Below are 19,262 nucleotides of genomic sequence, written 5' to 3'. Positions count from 1 at the left end.
TATGCTGAACTCAATAAAGCAATATGCGATAAATATGAAGCATAATGAACTCAATAAAATACCTTCTAGATTCAATATAATATGCAATAAATATACAGACAAATGTACTTTGAACTTGATATAGTGCATATTGGAAAACTAGCTGGCATAAAATGACCTTATAAAACCTTGTATCTTTATTTTAGGCACAGAGCAGAGACAAGCAAATCTTTCCACAATTCACTCACTTTTCCCAGAAGGTAGAGGTTTAGGTTTTCAGGTTAGGTCATGCAGTGAACAAAATATTTAAAAGACTATATGTTAAAATCCCTTTTACAGCTCCTTTAATGCAGCATATGAAACAAATAAAATTATTGCAAGAAATTAATACTGACACTGTCATTTGAAAAGCTAATCTTTTTCTTTATTCACAAAGGTTTTGAAAGATAGGAGTTCTAATTTTAGATGTATAGTTTTTACAGTCAAAGACTTTATTTAGGAGTAGGTTAGTCATGGATACAAAAATCTGTGACTAATTCTTTGGCTCTTTTTCATGAAATCCCAAGCTAAGCTACTCAGGAAGGCCAGACTCCCTGAAGGAAAGGGCAACTCAGATTTTTCATATGCTCCAGGGGCGACATCTTCATTTCTAATTTCCTTGATAGAGAAAGAGGGGTGGCCATTTCAAGACATGAAAATTAAAAGGCTAAGGGTGAAAATTGGTCATATGCCTGCCTACCCTGCACTAGGAGAGGCATCTGTTTGATGGAAACTTCCACAGGCTAAATGAGGCTCCATCAAATAGAGGTGAGTTTTAGACAATACAGGCTAAGTTGTTACTTATACAGCAGAATATGATACTACAACGGGAATCTGCCAAAGAATCACATCAGAAATAGCATCTGGCATTTGTGTAGTCTCTGGATGTGCCCAAGTTTGTGTGAAGTCAAGAAGAGGCTCACTACAAGTTCTCATAGCTGACACATATATAAGTTTTAAAGAAGACGTTAACAGCAGACAAGCATCAAAATTATTTTTGTTAAAATTCTTTTGCATGCAGTCCCCTCTCTCAGAGAATAATATAAAAGGTGTATTTCCATTCATAAATAAGCACAGTACTTTCTTTCAGTAGTGTTCCTTCAATAAATGAGATTCTCCTGTGGAAACAAAGGAACGTGCTTGTTGCAAAATATGTCAATAAAATCAGACATAAAGTGACTATATGGGAAAGAAATCACAAACTATTATAATGAATTGCTCCGTCACTTATGGCTTACTTTGAGTCTATTTGTTAACAATAAGTTAACTTTCAAGTGTTTGCAGTAGCATAAGGAATGTACATGGATATAATGAGTCTGAACCTGCAAGGTACTGGGTGGTCTCAACTCTTTGTGGCATTTATGATATTAGTGGTAATCCAAGCTTGTCTTAGGATACATTCATCACCTCATAGCATCAAATCCAGGGTCTACAGAAGCCTCATGAAGAAAACAATTTTAATCAATAACGTCAATATTTCTACTATCTCATGGCAGTCATTGTTCCAACAGTATAATTTAGTGGAAAATTAAATTAGTTTTAAATAGCGGCCCACATGCTCAGTGTTTTTATATGACCTTTTTAATCTATATAACCATATATTAACTGAGAGAATAAGATCATTTAAATGTTATTCATTTAGTCATATCAGACAAAATAAAGCACTAATTTCTTTGCAATTCAGACAATCATTTGGTAAGTATCCAGATAGAAACAGCACCTGAGTGTCAGAAAAGGCCTTGTATAGATTTTCCATCATATCATGAATCCCATGTGCACTGTTTACAGAAAAAGTAACTGAATCCTGACCTGTGAATATAATACTGCAAGTCAGGTAGGCTGTTGCTGTTACAGGCAACACTCTTCTCATTCAGAAGGCAGAACTACAACAGGGGTTCCCAAGCATCCTTATGAACCCACTGAGTATCCTGGCTGCATTTTTCTCCAGGCTGAGCCACCTTCATCAGAAGTCAGCCACACATGAGATGTTTGGAAATAGGTTACATAATTTCACTTTATTTTTGAGAACTTTTTGTTAATGTTAAATGTTATTACCAATTAGATGCACAAGATACAGAAATTCTTATCACTTTTCATAGGGTTCAGGAGACTTGCAAAAACCTCCACGCTATATCCCAAAGTCAGTGTGAATAGGGCACAATAGTTGGAAAAGAAAAATTAAAAAAAAAAAGGCTGGAAAAGAGAGTATAAAATACATGAACTATCAGAAGGATAAGTAAGGCCAAAAGTGCATCTTGTCATTGCCATTGGCCAGCTGTAACTTTGAAGGAATAGTACCTCACTGAGACAGTGAAGTGCCAATTAAATGAAGCTTCTGCACTTGGAAAAGATTGCAGAAATTGAGACCTATCAAACATAGCAATGATGTTTAATTCATTGAAGTGCTATGCATGGTTAGTTTGGAGTTCTCACTGTAAATACTAAAGGATTTGCAGATCATGAAGATGACTTTGAAGTCCTAAACTTTTGGGTAAAAGGTGATTGTATGAGAGATCAATTTTTAATAAAAAAAAAAAATGAACACAGTATTATAGTTCTGTTAATAGTCTAAACTATACACTTTATGAGTTCTGAAATAATGCAAGACATATTATTTTATAATATATATTATTTATTTATCCTTTACAATTTCATATTTCTGAGAAGATCTATCTAATCATCTAATTTTACAAGCAAGTTTCATCCAAGTAGTTAATGTAACTTCAGTTTCAGAAGTCACCCACTTTCAGCCCACACCTTGAACCATACAAGATGCTCAGGGAACACAAGCAGATGTAGAAGGAAGTGAAATAAACACCTCTATATACACTGAAAACTAAAGGCAGTTGTCACCTACAGTTGGGATCAAGTGGGAGTAACTGCGTTCATTCAGAGATGGTTCTCTGCTACTGTAATAAATGAAAGAGAATTGGATTCAGATTGATCTGCAAAATTCCTGCTCCATCTGACTAGTGCCAAATCATCCATCTTTCACAATCCAAATAGCACATCAGGGGAAACTGTCTCCAAAGAACAGCACAGGTGTGTGCAAACTACATATGTATGAAATAGTAATGTAAAGACTAGCAGTTGAATAATTGGACTTTTTTCCTTCAGGTATTAAATGACAAGGAAAAAATGTCTTTTTGCACAAAACATGAGGTAAATCAGAATATGTATCTTTACTACTGCATACTGCAGTGTTAATACTTTATAAAGTTAAGCATGTGTTGTTCCCATAAAATAGAAAGGAGAGTTACTATTCCTTTTTAGTGAAACTGCACAATGCAGCCAAAAAAAATCTGTTTTGTTCAGGATATCAACAGGCAATTGCTGTGTTTGGTAACCTTGTCAAGTTTCTGTTATCAAATACTTGTCCCTAGAGATTTATGGTGCCAAAAAAAATCCAGGAAGAAAAGTACGGTCTAAAAAGAGATTTTTTTTCATCTTCTTTATTCTAGGAAGAAGAAAAGGCTTTTTGTTCAATTCTCTGTAATTACACACCTACAGGCAGGAATTATGCTTGAAAGCATTCCTTCCAAAGAAAGAGAATTTTGGAAATATCTAGCAACAGAAACAAAACTTGATAGTGGAAATTTCAAGGTAAATTCAACCAGAGCTGTCATTAGTGTGCCAGTTAGCTTTCCATTAATAGAGATACTCCAATTATCTGTCTTGAATGAATGTCTCTAAACCAGATAGATATAATTCAAACACATTTCTAATGAGCCATAGGAAAATCTCATTAATCTGTGATACCAGCAGAGATAATGAGCAGCGCTGATCCATGCAGTGCATTGCCTTGCACAAAGAGGTTTCTTTCAGGCCATAATGTTTGTGTATGTAAATCAGAAGTGTATGAATGCACAGAGGACTGCTTTTGGACTTGCACTTTTCTTCTAACAGGTATTAACTATTCTGATTTGTCAATGCCATTCTTTTAATGCAAATGGCATATTTATGGCAGAGGAGCTGACTTGGTTAAAGTAAACAAAAAGCCAAAAATTTCAAAAGGACTGACTAAATACAATTAAATGAAGTGTGTTACATCTCTGAAGATATATAGCTTTGAGTGCAAGTAACAATGCATTAGACAATGCAGGTGATTTCTTAACGGAAACATGCTTTGTATTCTATTCCACTGTCTAAAAATTGTGGCAGAAGAAAGGAAAATGTTTTATCAGAAAAGTGAAGTTTTATTGCATCCTTCCCCAATTTATCTTCAAAAAAGCCTCCTTTGGTACTGAAAAAAAAAATTTGAAGAGTCAGAAAACATGTCATATAAACATCCTTATGGACTCTTTTCTTCTGTATTTTCCCACACTTATCTCTCCTGCTATTTCCTGTCAATTATTTCCTGTCAACTATTAACAGCCCCTGAAGTTTGTGCATTACTACTTCATTGAGAACCTCACAGGCATTTTTACACAGGGAATTTGTTATTTATATAATACCTGTGGGAAAGTAAACATTTTGAACATTGTATAAATACAGAAACATTACTTTAAAATAATTTCCTTTACCAAAAAAAAAAAAAAAAAAGCATCTGAAAAGGCCTCTTTAACAAACAAAACAGACATCGCAGAAGCCTGCATAAATATGTATCTGAGTAGAAACTGCCATGAAAATCAGAGCACTAAGATACCTGGACAAACTAAGCACCAGGACATTGCATTTAGGAAAGTGGAAAACAAAACAAACTTTACACATGCCAAATTTGAAGCCCAGACATAGGTGGGAAAAAAAGGCAACGTGATCTCAAAAGCTGCTCACAGAAGCATATTCAAAGCTTTATGAGATATTCAGTGCAATGTGTAGGTAAGCAAACAAGCAGCCAACCTGATGCAGAGCACCAACAATTTTCCGTGTCTCTTGGTAGACGGTCTCGGCGCTCCAGTGGCCATTGATGCGTTTGAGGGCCCGGGCCAGGCGGTTGTGCTCCCTCAGCCACAGTGTGTGCATGGTGGCCAGGGACGTGACCTCGCTGGAGCGGCTGTCCCCAGCCAGAAAGCATTCCACCCTCTCAGCTCCACTCGTGCTTGAGTCTTGTGCACAAGGGGATGGGATCTGGTCTGTAAAAGGCAGGTATTCCCTATGGTTATCATTATACTTTAAGTTTACTCTAAGAAGGCCTTCTTTGCTTGTTAAATTCCTCAGTTTGTTTTCAACAGCAGGAGTACTGCCATAGACTGTAGAAGCATCAAGGAAAGAAGTTAAGCCATTGATCTGTTGTCTTGTATTTAGCACTGATGTATTTCCAAAGAGAATATCATGATCACCAGTGCCACACGCAGGAGATGAGCGGTAGAAGGGTAGGCAATCCATCCCTGAAGATAATGTATCGTTGGCGGTCACCTGCATACAAAATAAGGGTGTTTTCTGAGGTGAGGAGAACAGCTGTGGATGCTAAATTGAGTCTTGTCTAAATATTTACATTCACTCAGTTTTTCATTGTTCAGACCTCATCTACAGGGGTGACATATTCTAAATCTGTATAGATTGTTTTTCTTTAGGCTTGAGGAAAGAGACTAACCTTTTTTTAAGTAAAGACAAATAAACCCCAAAACTTTTACTCTATCATAATCTACTGAGATAATACATCTACATCTAAATCAGTCTGGCTTTACAACCAAAATTCATCATAAAATGTTTTAAAGTGAAGATGTGAACATCTGGTCAAATTCTGTTCTACTGAACAGCAAGTGAAGCAGCAGGTTCACCTGTATGCGTAAAAACATAATGAGGAGTTTCAGTGTCTGCAGCAGCATGCTGCAAAAGCTTTGATTCAATATTGAATTCTAATCCAGTTTCCTAACGAAAAAGGACAGATGTGAATATTCATTCTGCTTTCCGCCAGTTTCCCACAAGTCTTCTGCCACATTATTTTGCAGCAACAGATGTCTTACAAGTACTGAATTCTGACTATCTTTATAAAAAAAAAAGGCTGCACATAGACTTGATTAAATGAAAGACTGCCCATTCCTTTATTGGTTTGATCCCCACACAGTTGAGACACCAAGGTCAAATAATGAGGTTCAAAAGTCTGACTAAGAGAAAATAAATATTTTGTACAGACACCTGAGCTAACCCTTATTTGTATTCTATCTGCTTGCTTTTCATTTTTCAAAACTCTTTGGCAGAAGACAGTGAATTCTGCATATGTGATGTAATTTCTTCTTCATTTTTCTAGTAATACAGAGATCAGTCTGCAAAGATGGAACAGTCTTTAAATTGGGGTTAATAGTAAAAAAGAAACTTTGGAATAAAATTAATTAACTTTATATAATAACATTGTTACCTCATTTATTACACCAAGTAAAATTTTCTTACTACTGAGAACTCATGTCAGAAGGGATTGATACCAACAAATCATTTACATTAAGAAATAGTTTAATTTGGTTTTCAATTTTGTTTGGTAAAGAAATTCTACCATTATTTCTTCATTGCCTAGGTTTTAGCAAATCAAAGTAGGTTATGTTTGAAGGAAATAAGTCATTTTCTTTCACTGATTTTTGAAATCAATAATTTCTCTGTCTTATGTTTTCTATTTAATATTTGCTATTAAGTCTTTTGCTATTAGTGTGGCTTCTTTTTCCCTTCAGCTGGTAATGTAAGCAGGCAACTCATCTCATACTACAAATATCTGAACTTGACAGCCACAGCCCTGTGTGTGTTTGAGTGCGTCCTGCTTCTAGTTATGAGGAGAACCTGGAAGAATTCAGGTATCACTGAGAAAAGAATGTAGGAAGTGCCTTTAAGCTGTTAAACAGCAATGCTCACAACAAAACATATCAACACTGATATTCATACTGAAGTTCATACTGGATAATTTTTAGTTAACTGCCTCTGCAATTTCAATTCAATCTGTTCTGGTCCCCAGTGGAGAAAAACAGCAGTAATGAACATTAAGGGACTGGCAGAGCTGCATAATGCCATCCTTTCCCTTTTCACAGGATAAGTAGTTTGCAGCCAGCAGCTGAATGTGTAAATTGGAGGTTCCTTACATTATTATTCAATAGACATTAAAAATAATCTGAGTGAAAAAAAGAGACCCTTTTCTGCTGAAATGGGTACTGAATCACATTTTTTTTCCAAAACTAATGAATAAAATTTATATGATTCTTTTTTCTTTGTGTCACACAGTTCTAGAGGGGACAAATTAACAACAAAACCCTGATTGTTGACAACACTTTTCCTGTATAGCTGCATGTTGATTTAAATTGTTATTATATAAGCATGGTCAAACCTGGTTATGGTGAAATTCTTCTATGTGTAGGAAAATGAAAGGCAATAATTTTTTAAGTCTACCACAATCTCTAAACTGATATTTCAGTTAAAGAAAAATCTTTTTTATTGTGAATTTATTCTGCGGGAAATGACCTTGTAAAGGTTTCTTTACTGTAGATTTAAAAGAATATCTAGCTTATGGTCTGTGAAAGTTTGAAAAAAAGGAAAATATGAATGCTTATTTGTAGACATGCAACTTGGAGAAGAGTCCATGACCCCATCTGACAGCGAGCTGCTGCTTCTTAAACAAGAGAAAGGCAGGGACTCACTTTGCTGGTTATTGAGTGCACATGACAGATCTATTTGTAGCTGAGACAGTAACTGGTCACATTACACATTGCCTTTTTCAAATCACCTCACTTTTCTGAGAGTCTGTTTCTTTTCCACCTTTTTGTATCTCAGGTAACTGAAAGCTTTTCTGGATTGCATTATCTTAGGTGTATGCGCCGTGTCTAACTTATTGGCAGCAATGTAATTAATACTGAATAAAGTCAGTAGCTCTCCTATGAAAGTCTTTCTAATGCTTTATGTCTCAACCCTAACCTGAAATAATAATCTGAGGAATGACAAGTAATCTCCACAACTCTGTTCTGCATGTCAGGCTGTTATAAAAGAAGTGTAAACTAAAGCTAGTAGGTTTGGTGGGGGTTTTTTCCCATTAGGGGACCCTGTAAAGATACAGAAAAAAAAAAATGTTCAGGCTCTACCAGAAGCTACAGGCTCTCTGTGAGAATCGCTGCGAGAAATTCTATAGCCTTTAGTATAAAAGTGTCCAGAATAGAAAATCACAATGGTTCCTGGCAACCTATGAATTATTTACCTACACTTGTTATTAATATTAATGCACTACTGCTGCTTACAATCCTTCATTGAATTGCATTGACTCTGAATATTTTCTAGACAGATTCCCTAACCTGTGCAGTTAGGAGCCTCCTCTCCCTGCTGAAACTCCCAGAGAGGATGTGCAGCTGCAGGCACGGTTGTCCTTTTCTGTGGGTGGATTCTCCCTTGGTGCTGCTTTTGTAGGAACACAGCAAGAGTGCAAACTTCAGCCTCTATGTCTACATTGTTGTATAATATGTTATTGATTCCACTGTCTTTGGAAACCAGCCACAGTTTCTTCATATACAAAATGAATGTATAAAATTAACTGTGGTGGTTTTCCAAATATTTAATATGTGGAGATTAACTTAGTTAATAATTCTGAAAGAAGATTAGTTCTAGAGGGTAATAGCATTTTGTTTCGCTGTTCAAAAATTAGTTCCTCTGATCACATTATTTACTGCAACACTCCTTTCTAATTTTTTTTTTTTTTTAATACAGATTCTATTCTGTGTCTTTGATAAAAACAGTCACAAAATGTTGGGATTTGGTTAGAGGATCAGGGACATGGATCATTGATAGAATTATGGGATCAGTAAAAGAACTATACGAGCAATAGGCCTGCAAGCAAAAGGTCTGTGTGTGAGAAAAACTCTGCATGAGAAAAATCCCTGTGAGAACCAAGCACGAGAAACAAAGAGGGAGTTTTGAAGATTTACAGCTGTGTAGATAAGACCTGGAGAAGGGGAGGTGAACTCTGAATTCTTTAAATCATAACACAACTGTAGAAGCTTGCCAATGTAAGTCCAATTATGTAGAAGCAGAAATATGCTTTGATAAGTTTTAAGCCACTTGAGAGTTAACAAGCTGGTATACTATATAAGTGCCTCTGGATTGCTAATAAATGGAGCTTGCTCTTATCAACCACATTGGTTTTGGACTGCAATTTCTCCCCCCGCCGGAGCCACCGGGCCTTTTTTCAATTCCAACAACAAAATACTGAACATATAATAAAAACAAAAGAACAACCATCTTTCTATCTGTCCATCAAAGCTGTGAATAACAGATTAATAGCAAAATGGAGTTGAAACATTCATGGGACTGTAACCATGTAACAGGTCCACAAGCTGGGAAACTTATCTAATGCTTACAGGGTTGTGACTGAATTTCTTTGTATGTCCCCTGCCATGGCCAGTCATGGCTACATCGAAGGTAGGCTTGACCCATCCACGTGCTGGGCTCCACTGCTGAGCAGGAGCAGCTTCCAGTGCTAGATTTAGGTACACGTTAAATACTCAGTGAGAGATTAATACATGATCACAAAAATCTCCTTCAAGAGCAGCCTTGAAACATGCTCTCTGAATGACGTCACAGCTCCAAGACAGAAATCCAAAATCTGTGCCTTATTTAGAGCACTTGACACTTGCAAGTCTATGCCATGACAATCTGTGCACCTTTTATCCCTCTGCACTGAATGCTTCTACCACACGAATAATATTAGCCTTGGAGTCCTATTCTTAAAGATCCCTTAAGATGTCTCTTTTTTAAGTAGATGGGATTTTGAGGTTTGAATTAGTCAGGGTTCATTGATTAGACCTCTATGGTGCCTGTGATCCACATTTTATTCAAGTTATGGGAAACAGTATGAGTCTCCTCTCAAACTAAATATCCATGTAGTAATAAAAATATATGGGGGTTTTGCACTTCAAAATCAATACTAATAGTGCTATTTCAAAGAATATATCTTAAACACAAATGACTTTTGAAGACTTGTGCAGTTTTATAGCTACAGCAGACTTTTTAAAAATAGGACTCAATATATTGTGGCATATCTTTCAGATGGATCTGTTTTCCCATCATACGAAGCACTGCTGGTCAGGGACTAGATGTCTGCCCTAGCCTCTCCTGGTAAGTCTTTGGGAATGGGAATGTTTCTAAGGCTATTACTTAAAAACATAAACGGAAAAAATAATATCTTGCCCCAGATGGAAATTTGAAACACAGCAAACTAGATATTTTTTTCATAACTATGGCATACTCTTAATAATTAGGACTTTTGTGGCTGATTCAGGTTACTCAGTGCTCTCAGTCACTCAATGTCTGAAAGAATGGTCTTCTTTAAGAAGCCTGTGTTCTTTCTGAATGCTCTCAAGATAAGTTTGCAAGCTCTCAATAGTCCATATCTCCAGGGTGACAGGGACTAGATTTACCTGTCTGTGGTGAAATTGCAGGCTGTTATTAATTTCATTTAACCTTCCCTGTATTTTAAATTAAAATTCTCTCACCATATGGAAGGTGAGCCACCTTTAACACAGCCTGATTTGGTTTTCTTTACAGTTAACCAAACATTTTCCTCTAGGTTTAATGAAAGAGGAATGAGGCACTTATGGAGACTGTGGAGTGGTTATCAACTACAGTTTGCTGAGGCAAAAAAGGTTTTATATTCTGATAGAAGCCCTACATGACAGTACATAGAGAAGCTGGTCAGTAATCAAGCTCCAACACTAAGGAAAGCAATTTAGGTTGCTCTAACCTAAACATCACCAAGGGCTGTGATGGGCATGGGGCTTTCCTGTAGCCTGAGTTGTACAGGCTGTGCTTTGAGAAACAAAAGTATGGTTTTACTTTTCTACTCAATTTTTTGAGTGAAAGCAGGACTATGCTCTTAAATTAAGTGATCAAAAATACAGTATCCTATATTTTTACCTATTTATGTTTCTTCTAGCCCTCTAACAAGCTTTGAACACGTTTTCCATCTGCTCAAAGCAAAGATGTGATGTATGTATGTTTCAACAGCTCCCTGAAGATCATTTTTATGCATACATTGAAAAGACAGCTCTCTTCAAAAGTTTGCATTAGCTGGAAGAAGTATTTTTGCTTTCAATGAGGAATCTTAAGATCCTTTCACTTTATCTGGCTGAAAATATAAATTTTACTTTGCTATTTTCCCCAATGGAACTCAAAACCTTGAAGCATGAGAGCAATAACATTGGGAGGGACCAGTAAGGTTTCTCAGCAACATAAACAGGTAAAAAATTCATGTATGTATTAAATACATTAACTATGTTTATTAACTCTACAAAAAAAAATTAAATGTCTACCTGTTTCGTTTAATAGTTGTACTGGTTTCTATTTTTCTATCATTGTCTGCTCCAATGTTTCTTGGCTTTACTCACCTGTTTAGACCCTGGCATTTCTCTCAAAGAATTTAAGTTAGAACCTTACCTTTATTGGAAAACATGGATTTTGTTTTTCACAAGTCATCTGGCACTCCATCCCACTTAGGAAGGTGGTTCTACTTGTGCTCTGGGGTGTGAATGCAATGTCATGGTCTATGTACTGTCCCCATACCATAATGATATCAGAATACAGGTTGTCTTCAGTGACAGCCTCATTAGATGCATGAATAATTTTTCTTGTCACTTCACGAACCTGAGAAGAGAACAAATTTACCTTGAGTGCCAAGCAGTTTTTACTTCTCACAAAATGATAAAACACTAAAAACTATGGGGAACAGTGATAAAAGCTATCTTGCCCCCTCCCCAACTTTATGTTGTATAGTGCTTCTAATGCTTTGCCTAAAACGAAACCAAAACAAAAAATCCAACAACAGTATAAAATCCAACCTCTGTCAGGCTCTTATTTCTGTTCAGGAGCTGAGACCCAGGTGCCACAAGCATATTCAAAGATGTTTCAGCTGAGTTTTTTATGTTTGCCAGTAAGCACTGTATCTTTGATCTGGGTTTTTTTTTGAATTTTGAAAACCTCACATTTCTTTTATACTGTCTAAAAGTTTTCTTTCTATTTATTATGTTTTTTCCTCCTTATACAAAAAGATTTGCTGGGAAATCTCAAATCACTGTTGATACGCAGAGGGCCTGAGCTGCTCCATACATAAATGAAGGAGATTATGCAGCCCAGGACATGAGCTAGGTTGCAAACACCTGGTAGCTGAAAGTTCTGCTTCCTTTTCCCAGGCAGGGAGAAGCCAAAATATATTTCTGACATGCTTCTGTGCAAGCTGCATGGAGATACAGATACTCTGAGGATGAGCACGTGGAGACATCGATGCTACATGTCCAGCCTATATTAATAACCAAGCAAAACCATCAGAGCAAAATCAGCACTCAGTTTGTGGAAATGTTAGGGGTATCATTATTCACAGATTCCTCCCTCATGCTGCAAAATATTCCCTGGCATATAACAGCTACCTTGGAAGTCAAGCAACTGAAAGGGCAGCACATAAAATAGATAAAACACTACAGAGCCTGTAATAAATATAAGGGCTATATAATGAATGTATAAGGCAGGTTCCATTAAATGGAATTGGTAAGGGCAACAGGCAACATGGGACTTGTTGGGAACATCAGGATTTATACTGAAATAGTTGAGAGCAAGCTACATACAGGTCATCAGGAATTCAAGACTTTAGATGAGTATTTTAACAGCTTTGGTGGCCACAAAGCACAAACTTTTTCTTGAAGTTAGTAAAATTGTCTTATCCCTGTTAACTATCACAGTTACACTGTGATCTAGTATTACTTTATAGCAATCCTCACACTTATCTATCATCTTCACATTATTTTCACGTTACTTTTAAAAGGATATAGTTAGATAGCTAAAGGTACAAAAAAAAAGGACAATTATGTAAATGAGAAAAAACTTTATTACATTATTTTTACCCTATCTTACTCTGAAACAAAGCAGAGAACCTTCCTGATGGTCAGATGTTGATAACCAGATTTGGTATGGTTATATAATCTTTTTTAAGAGTGTTTTATTTTACAAACATGTACCCTAATGAATCTAGAAAAAGGTAGTTTGTACTATCTACTGGAAATTTGCCTGTGTAAATGTCAGGTTTCCATCTCTGAGCGCTAAATTGTGCAGCTTAGAGACAATGTTATTTAATTAATAGCATGAGTTGCAGCTGACATTAACACTAAATTCTCTTGCTTATCCTTTTTAAACATACAATGGTTAAAATGAAAAGACTTTGAGTCCATTAAAAGTCAGGTTTCAAAGCAATGATGACAAATCACAAATTATAAATCCAGCCCAAATCACTGCACACTGCACTGGGGAATTTTTCACCCAGCCCTCTGTGCAAATACTCTCTTTTCAAACTTCCCTCTATGGCGGGTCTGCTATTTTTTAAGAATATGAGGTGCTAAAATCCATAAATATTGGAATATTTTCTAAGCTCAGTTAGTTGGACTAGCTAAAAAATGAAGTTATGATTTGATAGCAATACTTGTTCAGTTAAGGCTTGCTACCCTATGAGGAATGGCATACCTGCACGCACCTACACATGTGCTAGCACGTCTATGTGCTTTATATTTATTTAGTTAACACCCAACCTTCATTTCCCCCTCCTCCTTCCCTGAATAAAGGCGCCATTATTAAAGCAAAGAATCATAAAATCACTAGAAAGTCGAGGCTGAAAGGAAATTCTGGAGACCACAATGTGCAACTGTAAATTGAAAGCAGGGGTTAGGTTATTGAGAGCCCCATCAAGACGGGTATTTCCCATTAGGGATAAGCCAGAAGTTCTCTAGGCTGGAATCCATATTCCAACAAAAACCTATTCCACTATTTAATTGTGCTCACAACAAATTAATTTCTTTTTTCAAGACAAAATTTTCTCTGGAGCAACTTGTGACCATTGCAGCATGCATCCTTGTAGATCTCCCTCTTCTTTACAATTTCATCATGGGAAGCTCAACATTGGGTTGACTTTGCACCTTTTCTCTACCTGAGCAATCATCACTCTGTGTCTGCTGGCTGCCTGCTGTCTGGTGCCTTCCAGGCCAGGCGTTTGGCCAGCTCCTGCCCTGCCTGCTCTCCCCCACAGCACTTTACGGAGTACTGGGCTGCCCCTCAAGGCAGTCAGTGCCCCCTGGCACTGCTCCATGGGCTTACCCCAGCCAGGGGCAGGGGAACTCTCACCACGTGGTTGCACTTATGCTTTAGCAAAGCCACTGGCTTCTTAACTAAGCTCCACAGATACGTCTGAAGTATTTTACACAAGATACTTCATTCACTGATGCAAATGGAGATCTATGGTAGCAGATATGGTAATAGCCCAGTGAAAGAGTTTCAAGTGATCTTGTGATCCACTTCCTAACCGAGGGCAGATGGAATCCATTGTATCGGATGCTGGGATCCCATCCTCGAGGTTGGCTGAGGCCATCTTCATAGGCTGCTGGAAGCCATCTAGCCAAAGCTGTGTTGGATGCTCCCCATCTAGGATGTTCCCTATGAAAAGAAAAACAAAACAAAAAATCCCCCAAAAAGCAACAGCAGCAAAAACAGAAAAAATCCTGAACCTCTGAATATATTCTGAATCTACTATATATATAATATTTATATTTTATTTATATTCTGAATATAAAACCTGAGCATAAAAAATATAATAATAAAATAATATGAAATAATCATCAGCTACAGAGCAATATGCCATTGTAATTAGATGTTCACGTGGCAATCTTTGAGAGGGCATCAAATACTTTTCTTCATGTATGCCCATATTAATTTTACTCAAAAGGAAAATACTGAAAACTTAAATTACTAATGAATTATTACTGTTTTACTCATGTTTATAACCTAAGTTGGTTACCTTTTGACATTTTTGAAATACTTGCTGTGAAGGTGACTTCCTGATAGAGTCCTCATTCCCCATAAAGTCAGATGTAGTCCCAAGTGCATTTGCTAACATCTTTAAAAAGATGTTTGTTTAGGGCAACGTCTAGGAAATCAAGACTTAGGAAAATATGAAGAAAACCTGGAGTACAGGTGAATAAAGCTTAAAAGAAAAATGGACACTAGTCATAGAGAAGAAATCATTTAGCAAGGCCAAAGAAGCCAGGACTGAGCAGGTGGGAGCAATGGCTGAATGCAGGGGCAAGACTCCCCCTGGTTGAAGCTATACCAATTTCTTGGGTCCATCTTTGGGAGGGCCTGTGTACAAGCCCAGGCACTGAACTATCCTGCTAAGTTGCCAGCACTAATTGCACTGTATTTTTTTCTCTCAACAACTTGCATTTCTCTGAATGTCGCCTGCCTGGGCACACCTTGGCACCATTACATACCAGTTTGTCATCCCACAGCCAGGCAACTTGGAAGGGGGAAGGGGAGTAAAAAAGTATAGACAAACATGTAAAAGTAAGAGGGTGACAAGAATCAGGTCATACTTAATTTGAAGGTCAGCAAATGATTCTTGCTGATTTCTATTTATTAGTATAGTAAGGATTCTTGGGTTTGACCCAATTAATTTTCTCTCTATCATGAATATTTTAAATGCATTTTTTCTAAGATGAAATTTTAGGGTTTGTTGTTGTTTGGTCATTTTTTAACATGTCCCGTTCAATATATTTCCTAATAAATATATTCATAATAAATATATATCAACATTAAAAAGAAGAAATAATTTTTTGCAATGCACTCAGTTGAGTAAAACTGTAAAGTAAGCCACAAAGAACCAGAAATATTTCTGGAATGTTGATAGAAATACATAGTGTTAAAACATACATTTGTAAGTCTATCATGACGATAAACAATTATAATATTAATACTTCATTGATCTCCAGCACACTGAAGAGGCTCAATTTGCCAAGCTACATGGTACAGTAATATACTTAATTATCCACAATAATTCACACTTGAAGGTTGAAGTATGCTTTAATAAAGCATTCAAATTAGTTACAGTTGATTTGCCTTTATTAAAATTGCATAAAATACTGCACATAGTGTAGTGCTATTTCACTCAATTAAAAATAATGAAATGTTAATGTAGCTGCTTAACCAGTGATTTTTCTCCTGATTGCTTTTGTATTTTAGCAGAATTATTGGAATGCTACTTAAGTAAAACCCTTCCCACATGCCTTTTTATTATTGCATCAAACGTGTTAATGTCTTGGAATCTTGCTTGAGTTAAAAAGGCAGCTGAAAGAATGAGATTTTGCTACCATACAGATTTATAGTGGTCAAATTTGATTACTATATATTTTGTTTATAGGAAGAGGGAGTTTTAATTTACTTGTGAAATACTGGTATTGTACCATTTGGATTTTGTTTTGGCTGCCTGAGAAGCAACCTGGAGTTGTAAACAGCATTTCACAATCCAGACTTTCTTATTTTGAATCTTATTTTAATGTTCTGCCTAGTTTCAGATACAAGGAATGAATGCCATATGGCAACTTAATAATTGGAGTTTGTGATGTTTTACGTTGTGCTGAGCTACCACGTGTGTAACTTGTGGAAACATGGGACGCTTCTGGAGAATAAGCCTGCCACTAATTAAACACTTAGCTTTCACTGAGGTGAAGTAGCAATCCTAAAGGAAACATCTCAATTCCTCCTTGTGGAAGTCAGTGGATTGAGTCAGGACTGCTCGTTCTTCCCACTAGGGGAGCCATACTCTTACTCCTAAGTCTGCTGGTACTGGACCTTCAGACTGAGCATCAGGTTCTTACCTGAGAGAATGGTTAATGACAGGGCAGTGAAATAGAAATGCTGCAGATAAAGTTCCTCCTAGATGCCCCAAACATTAGGTGTACAAAAAGTAAGCCAGTCATCTAAAAACCTGTCCATCAAGCCAGAAAGAAAGACCTGAGTGCCATCCTGTCATTCCATTCTATTTCTCACTAGCAGGAACAGACAAAGATGCAGCCTTGCAGTAGACATATAACTACGTCTGAAGGCTAGGATTAGGTGACGCTAATTGCACCGTGAGAGTCCATTTCTTTAGTACCTGTAATTCCTTCACCCTTGAATTTCTCTCATTGTACTAGACATTAAAAAAATACACAGATCAATACTAGCTAGTTGGGACTAAAAATGGGAAAAAACCAGCTCTTTGGATTTTCCTTCTATTCCTTATTCTTAATTTTAAAATAATATAATTTTATTTTGCTTGTTTAGGCAGAAAGAAAACTAAAATCTGTTAATATCTGTTACTAGTAAAAGTGGATATTAACTCTGCTGGGAATGTTATGTTGCTATTCTCCATAGAAGGTCATGTTTATGCTATTCTGCTACACCTCTGTTCTAGGAAGTGCACACTAAAACAAAACAATCTCAGTGATGTGGAATAAATCCTTTGTAATTGATCAGATTTGTCTCAAACATGCAAACTGATTTAGTAAAACATCTGTAAAGCATTTCCTTGCTCACTTCTAAATAGATTTAAATAGATTTTTCTTGAAGGCCCACAATTAATTCCACTATAAATTTTATTTTTAAATTTCAGTTATGAAATGCAGCATTTACTGATCTACAGGACAGCTACATATTCAAACTGAGTGAGGAAAAGTACAAGTGCAACATAGGTCCCGATATATTTTCTACCTGAAAGTGGAAGCTGTAAAGCAAGGAAAAGCACAGACTGGTACTTCATTTAATGTCTGAAGACTTTGAAGGTGGCTTACATCACTGTTGCACACATCACAGAATATGTTATTTACATTACTGTATAATGGGATTTTAAGCTGATGTATTTCAGTAGAGCTAGAGGTGTTTCAAGGAGCTCACAAAGTTTTAGAATCAGTTAAGATCTGACTCACTGGTTCAAAAGTCTTTGGTTTTGGAGAGTTTTTTGCTGCCTTGCAACTTTTACAGATATTTAGAGCAAAAAGTCCAAAATACCACCAAATATGAATGGTGGGTTTAAATTCTGATGCGGTGAAGCATAAAAATATACAAAGTAGAAGAGTGGCTACAAACCAGACTCAATGAATCATATTTACCCTACCCAGCTTTAGACACCAGACTGAAATGCCTATCCACATCCTAGTATTATCAGTCACTGAAGAGAAAGCAGAGTGCTTCTTTCCATATCTAGGGAGAAAGACTACACAACCATGCCTGTAAATTAAGAGCTTCAGCCATGTGTCTATGTTCAGCTGCATGAATCCTGGACAATGTATTCAATCCCTGATGGAGTTGTCAGTGCAAATATTGTACTAGCTGCTAGTTTAGATTCCAAGGAACTCTGAACATGCCTGGGGGAAATTATGGATACCCACACAGTTAGATTTATAACACTGATGCATATCAGGTTGTGTCCTTTCAGCAAAGAGTCTATCAGGCATGTTCCTTGCAAATAACTTTGACGTAGCAAAACAAATTCATTTCATAAAACCAGACTTGCTGAATAATAAAACTGCAGAATTTTACTGCCCTTTATTCACCACGTTGCAAAGCACCTTAACCTGTACAATGACAATGGCCTTCCATTTTCATCTCTGTAGCACTTCAACTGTAATCTTACAGTCCACCTTTCAGTTTGTGACCTTAGGTCTATGTATCCAGAGGCTGCTGAGTACAAATATTGTTTACCCTTGTACTTAAAAGGGGCTCTCATTCTCAGTTTTACACTCTCATTGCATTGGAGGATTCTGAAAAGACAGGTACATCTATTATGTTGGGTTTTGCAGGAAGCAATTGTAACATGGATTAGGCAACAAGTAGATAGTAGTAGTAAAAAACAGCCACTAAACATATACAACCAGATATCTAAAATTAAATAGAGCACCTAGAATTTTTAGATTCATGTTGTGGGAAAATACAAATATAGTTCTCCTTGTGAAGTAACATAGTTTTCCTACTTTAGATAATTTTATCCAATTCAATCAAAAATAAATGCTGGGTTAGAATTAAGTTTGCTTTTTATATAGAAGAAGGAATCTACTGAATCAGGTCTCCCTAAATGTAAAGTTCCTCACATAATCTTAGAAGCTTTCAGAGGGAAAGCCTGTCTACAAAAATTAGTGTACCAAAGTTTAAATGATGGGCTCTTCCTCTGGGAACTTTCACAGGCACCTCATTTACAGTTGGTTCCAAAGTTAACAGATTAATGTCAGGCCCCCTCCACCAATTTCCTCAGAAAAAGTAAACACAGCTTCTTGAAAGAATGAGAAAGAAGGATTTTTCCAGACACAATTCTTATCATACATACCTGTTATTGCAGGCACCAGTGATGAGTCGATATTTATTAGCTAAGCAATTATTTGGACATTTTGGTGGCAACATATAAGGCAGACATCCAGAAATATTAGCAATCATAGTGAGCAGATCAGCTGATAAATGATCTGAAAGGAAGAACCCAGACAAGCAATTTGCTGTATCAGATTCAG

General features: G+C 36.6%; 1 protein-coding gene across 1 annotated transcript in view; it reads right to left on the bottom strand.

Annotated features, from left to right (window-relative positions):
- The window catches only part of TPO (thyroid peroxidase), a gene marked incomplete at both ends in the record, with an annotated part of 58,104 nt that overhangs the window by 11,047 nt on the left and 27,795 nt on the right, over positions 1-19,262 (bottom strand). Inside the window, 4 exons of the mRNA XM_082276773.1 lie at positions 4,858-5,373; positions 11,353-11,559; positions 14,256-14,385; positions 19,085-19,217. Coding sequence (XP_082132899.1) covers positions 4,858-5,373; positions 11,353-11,559; positions 14,256-14,385; positions 19,085-19,217 — 986 coding nt within the window. The remainder of the gene's footprint in view (positions 1-4,857; positions 5,374-11,352; positions 11,560-14,255; positions 14,386-19,084; positions 19,218-19,262) is intronic.

Source organism: Coloeus monedula, assembly GCF_965178545.1.
Source record: "Coloeus monedula genome assembly, chromosome: 2".
In the NCBI taxonomy this organism is placed as follows: Eukaryota; Metazoa; Chordata; class Aves; order Passeriformes; family Corvidae; genus Coloeus; species Coloeus monedula.
Note: the sequence above shows the minus strand (reverse complement) of the source record. Positions and strands in the feature narration are given on the sequence as shown.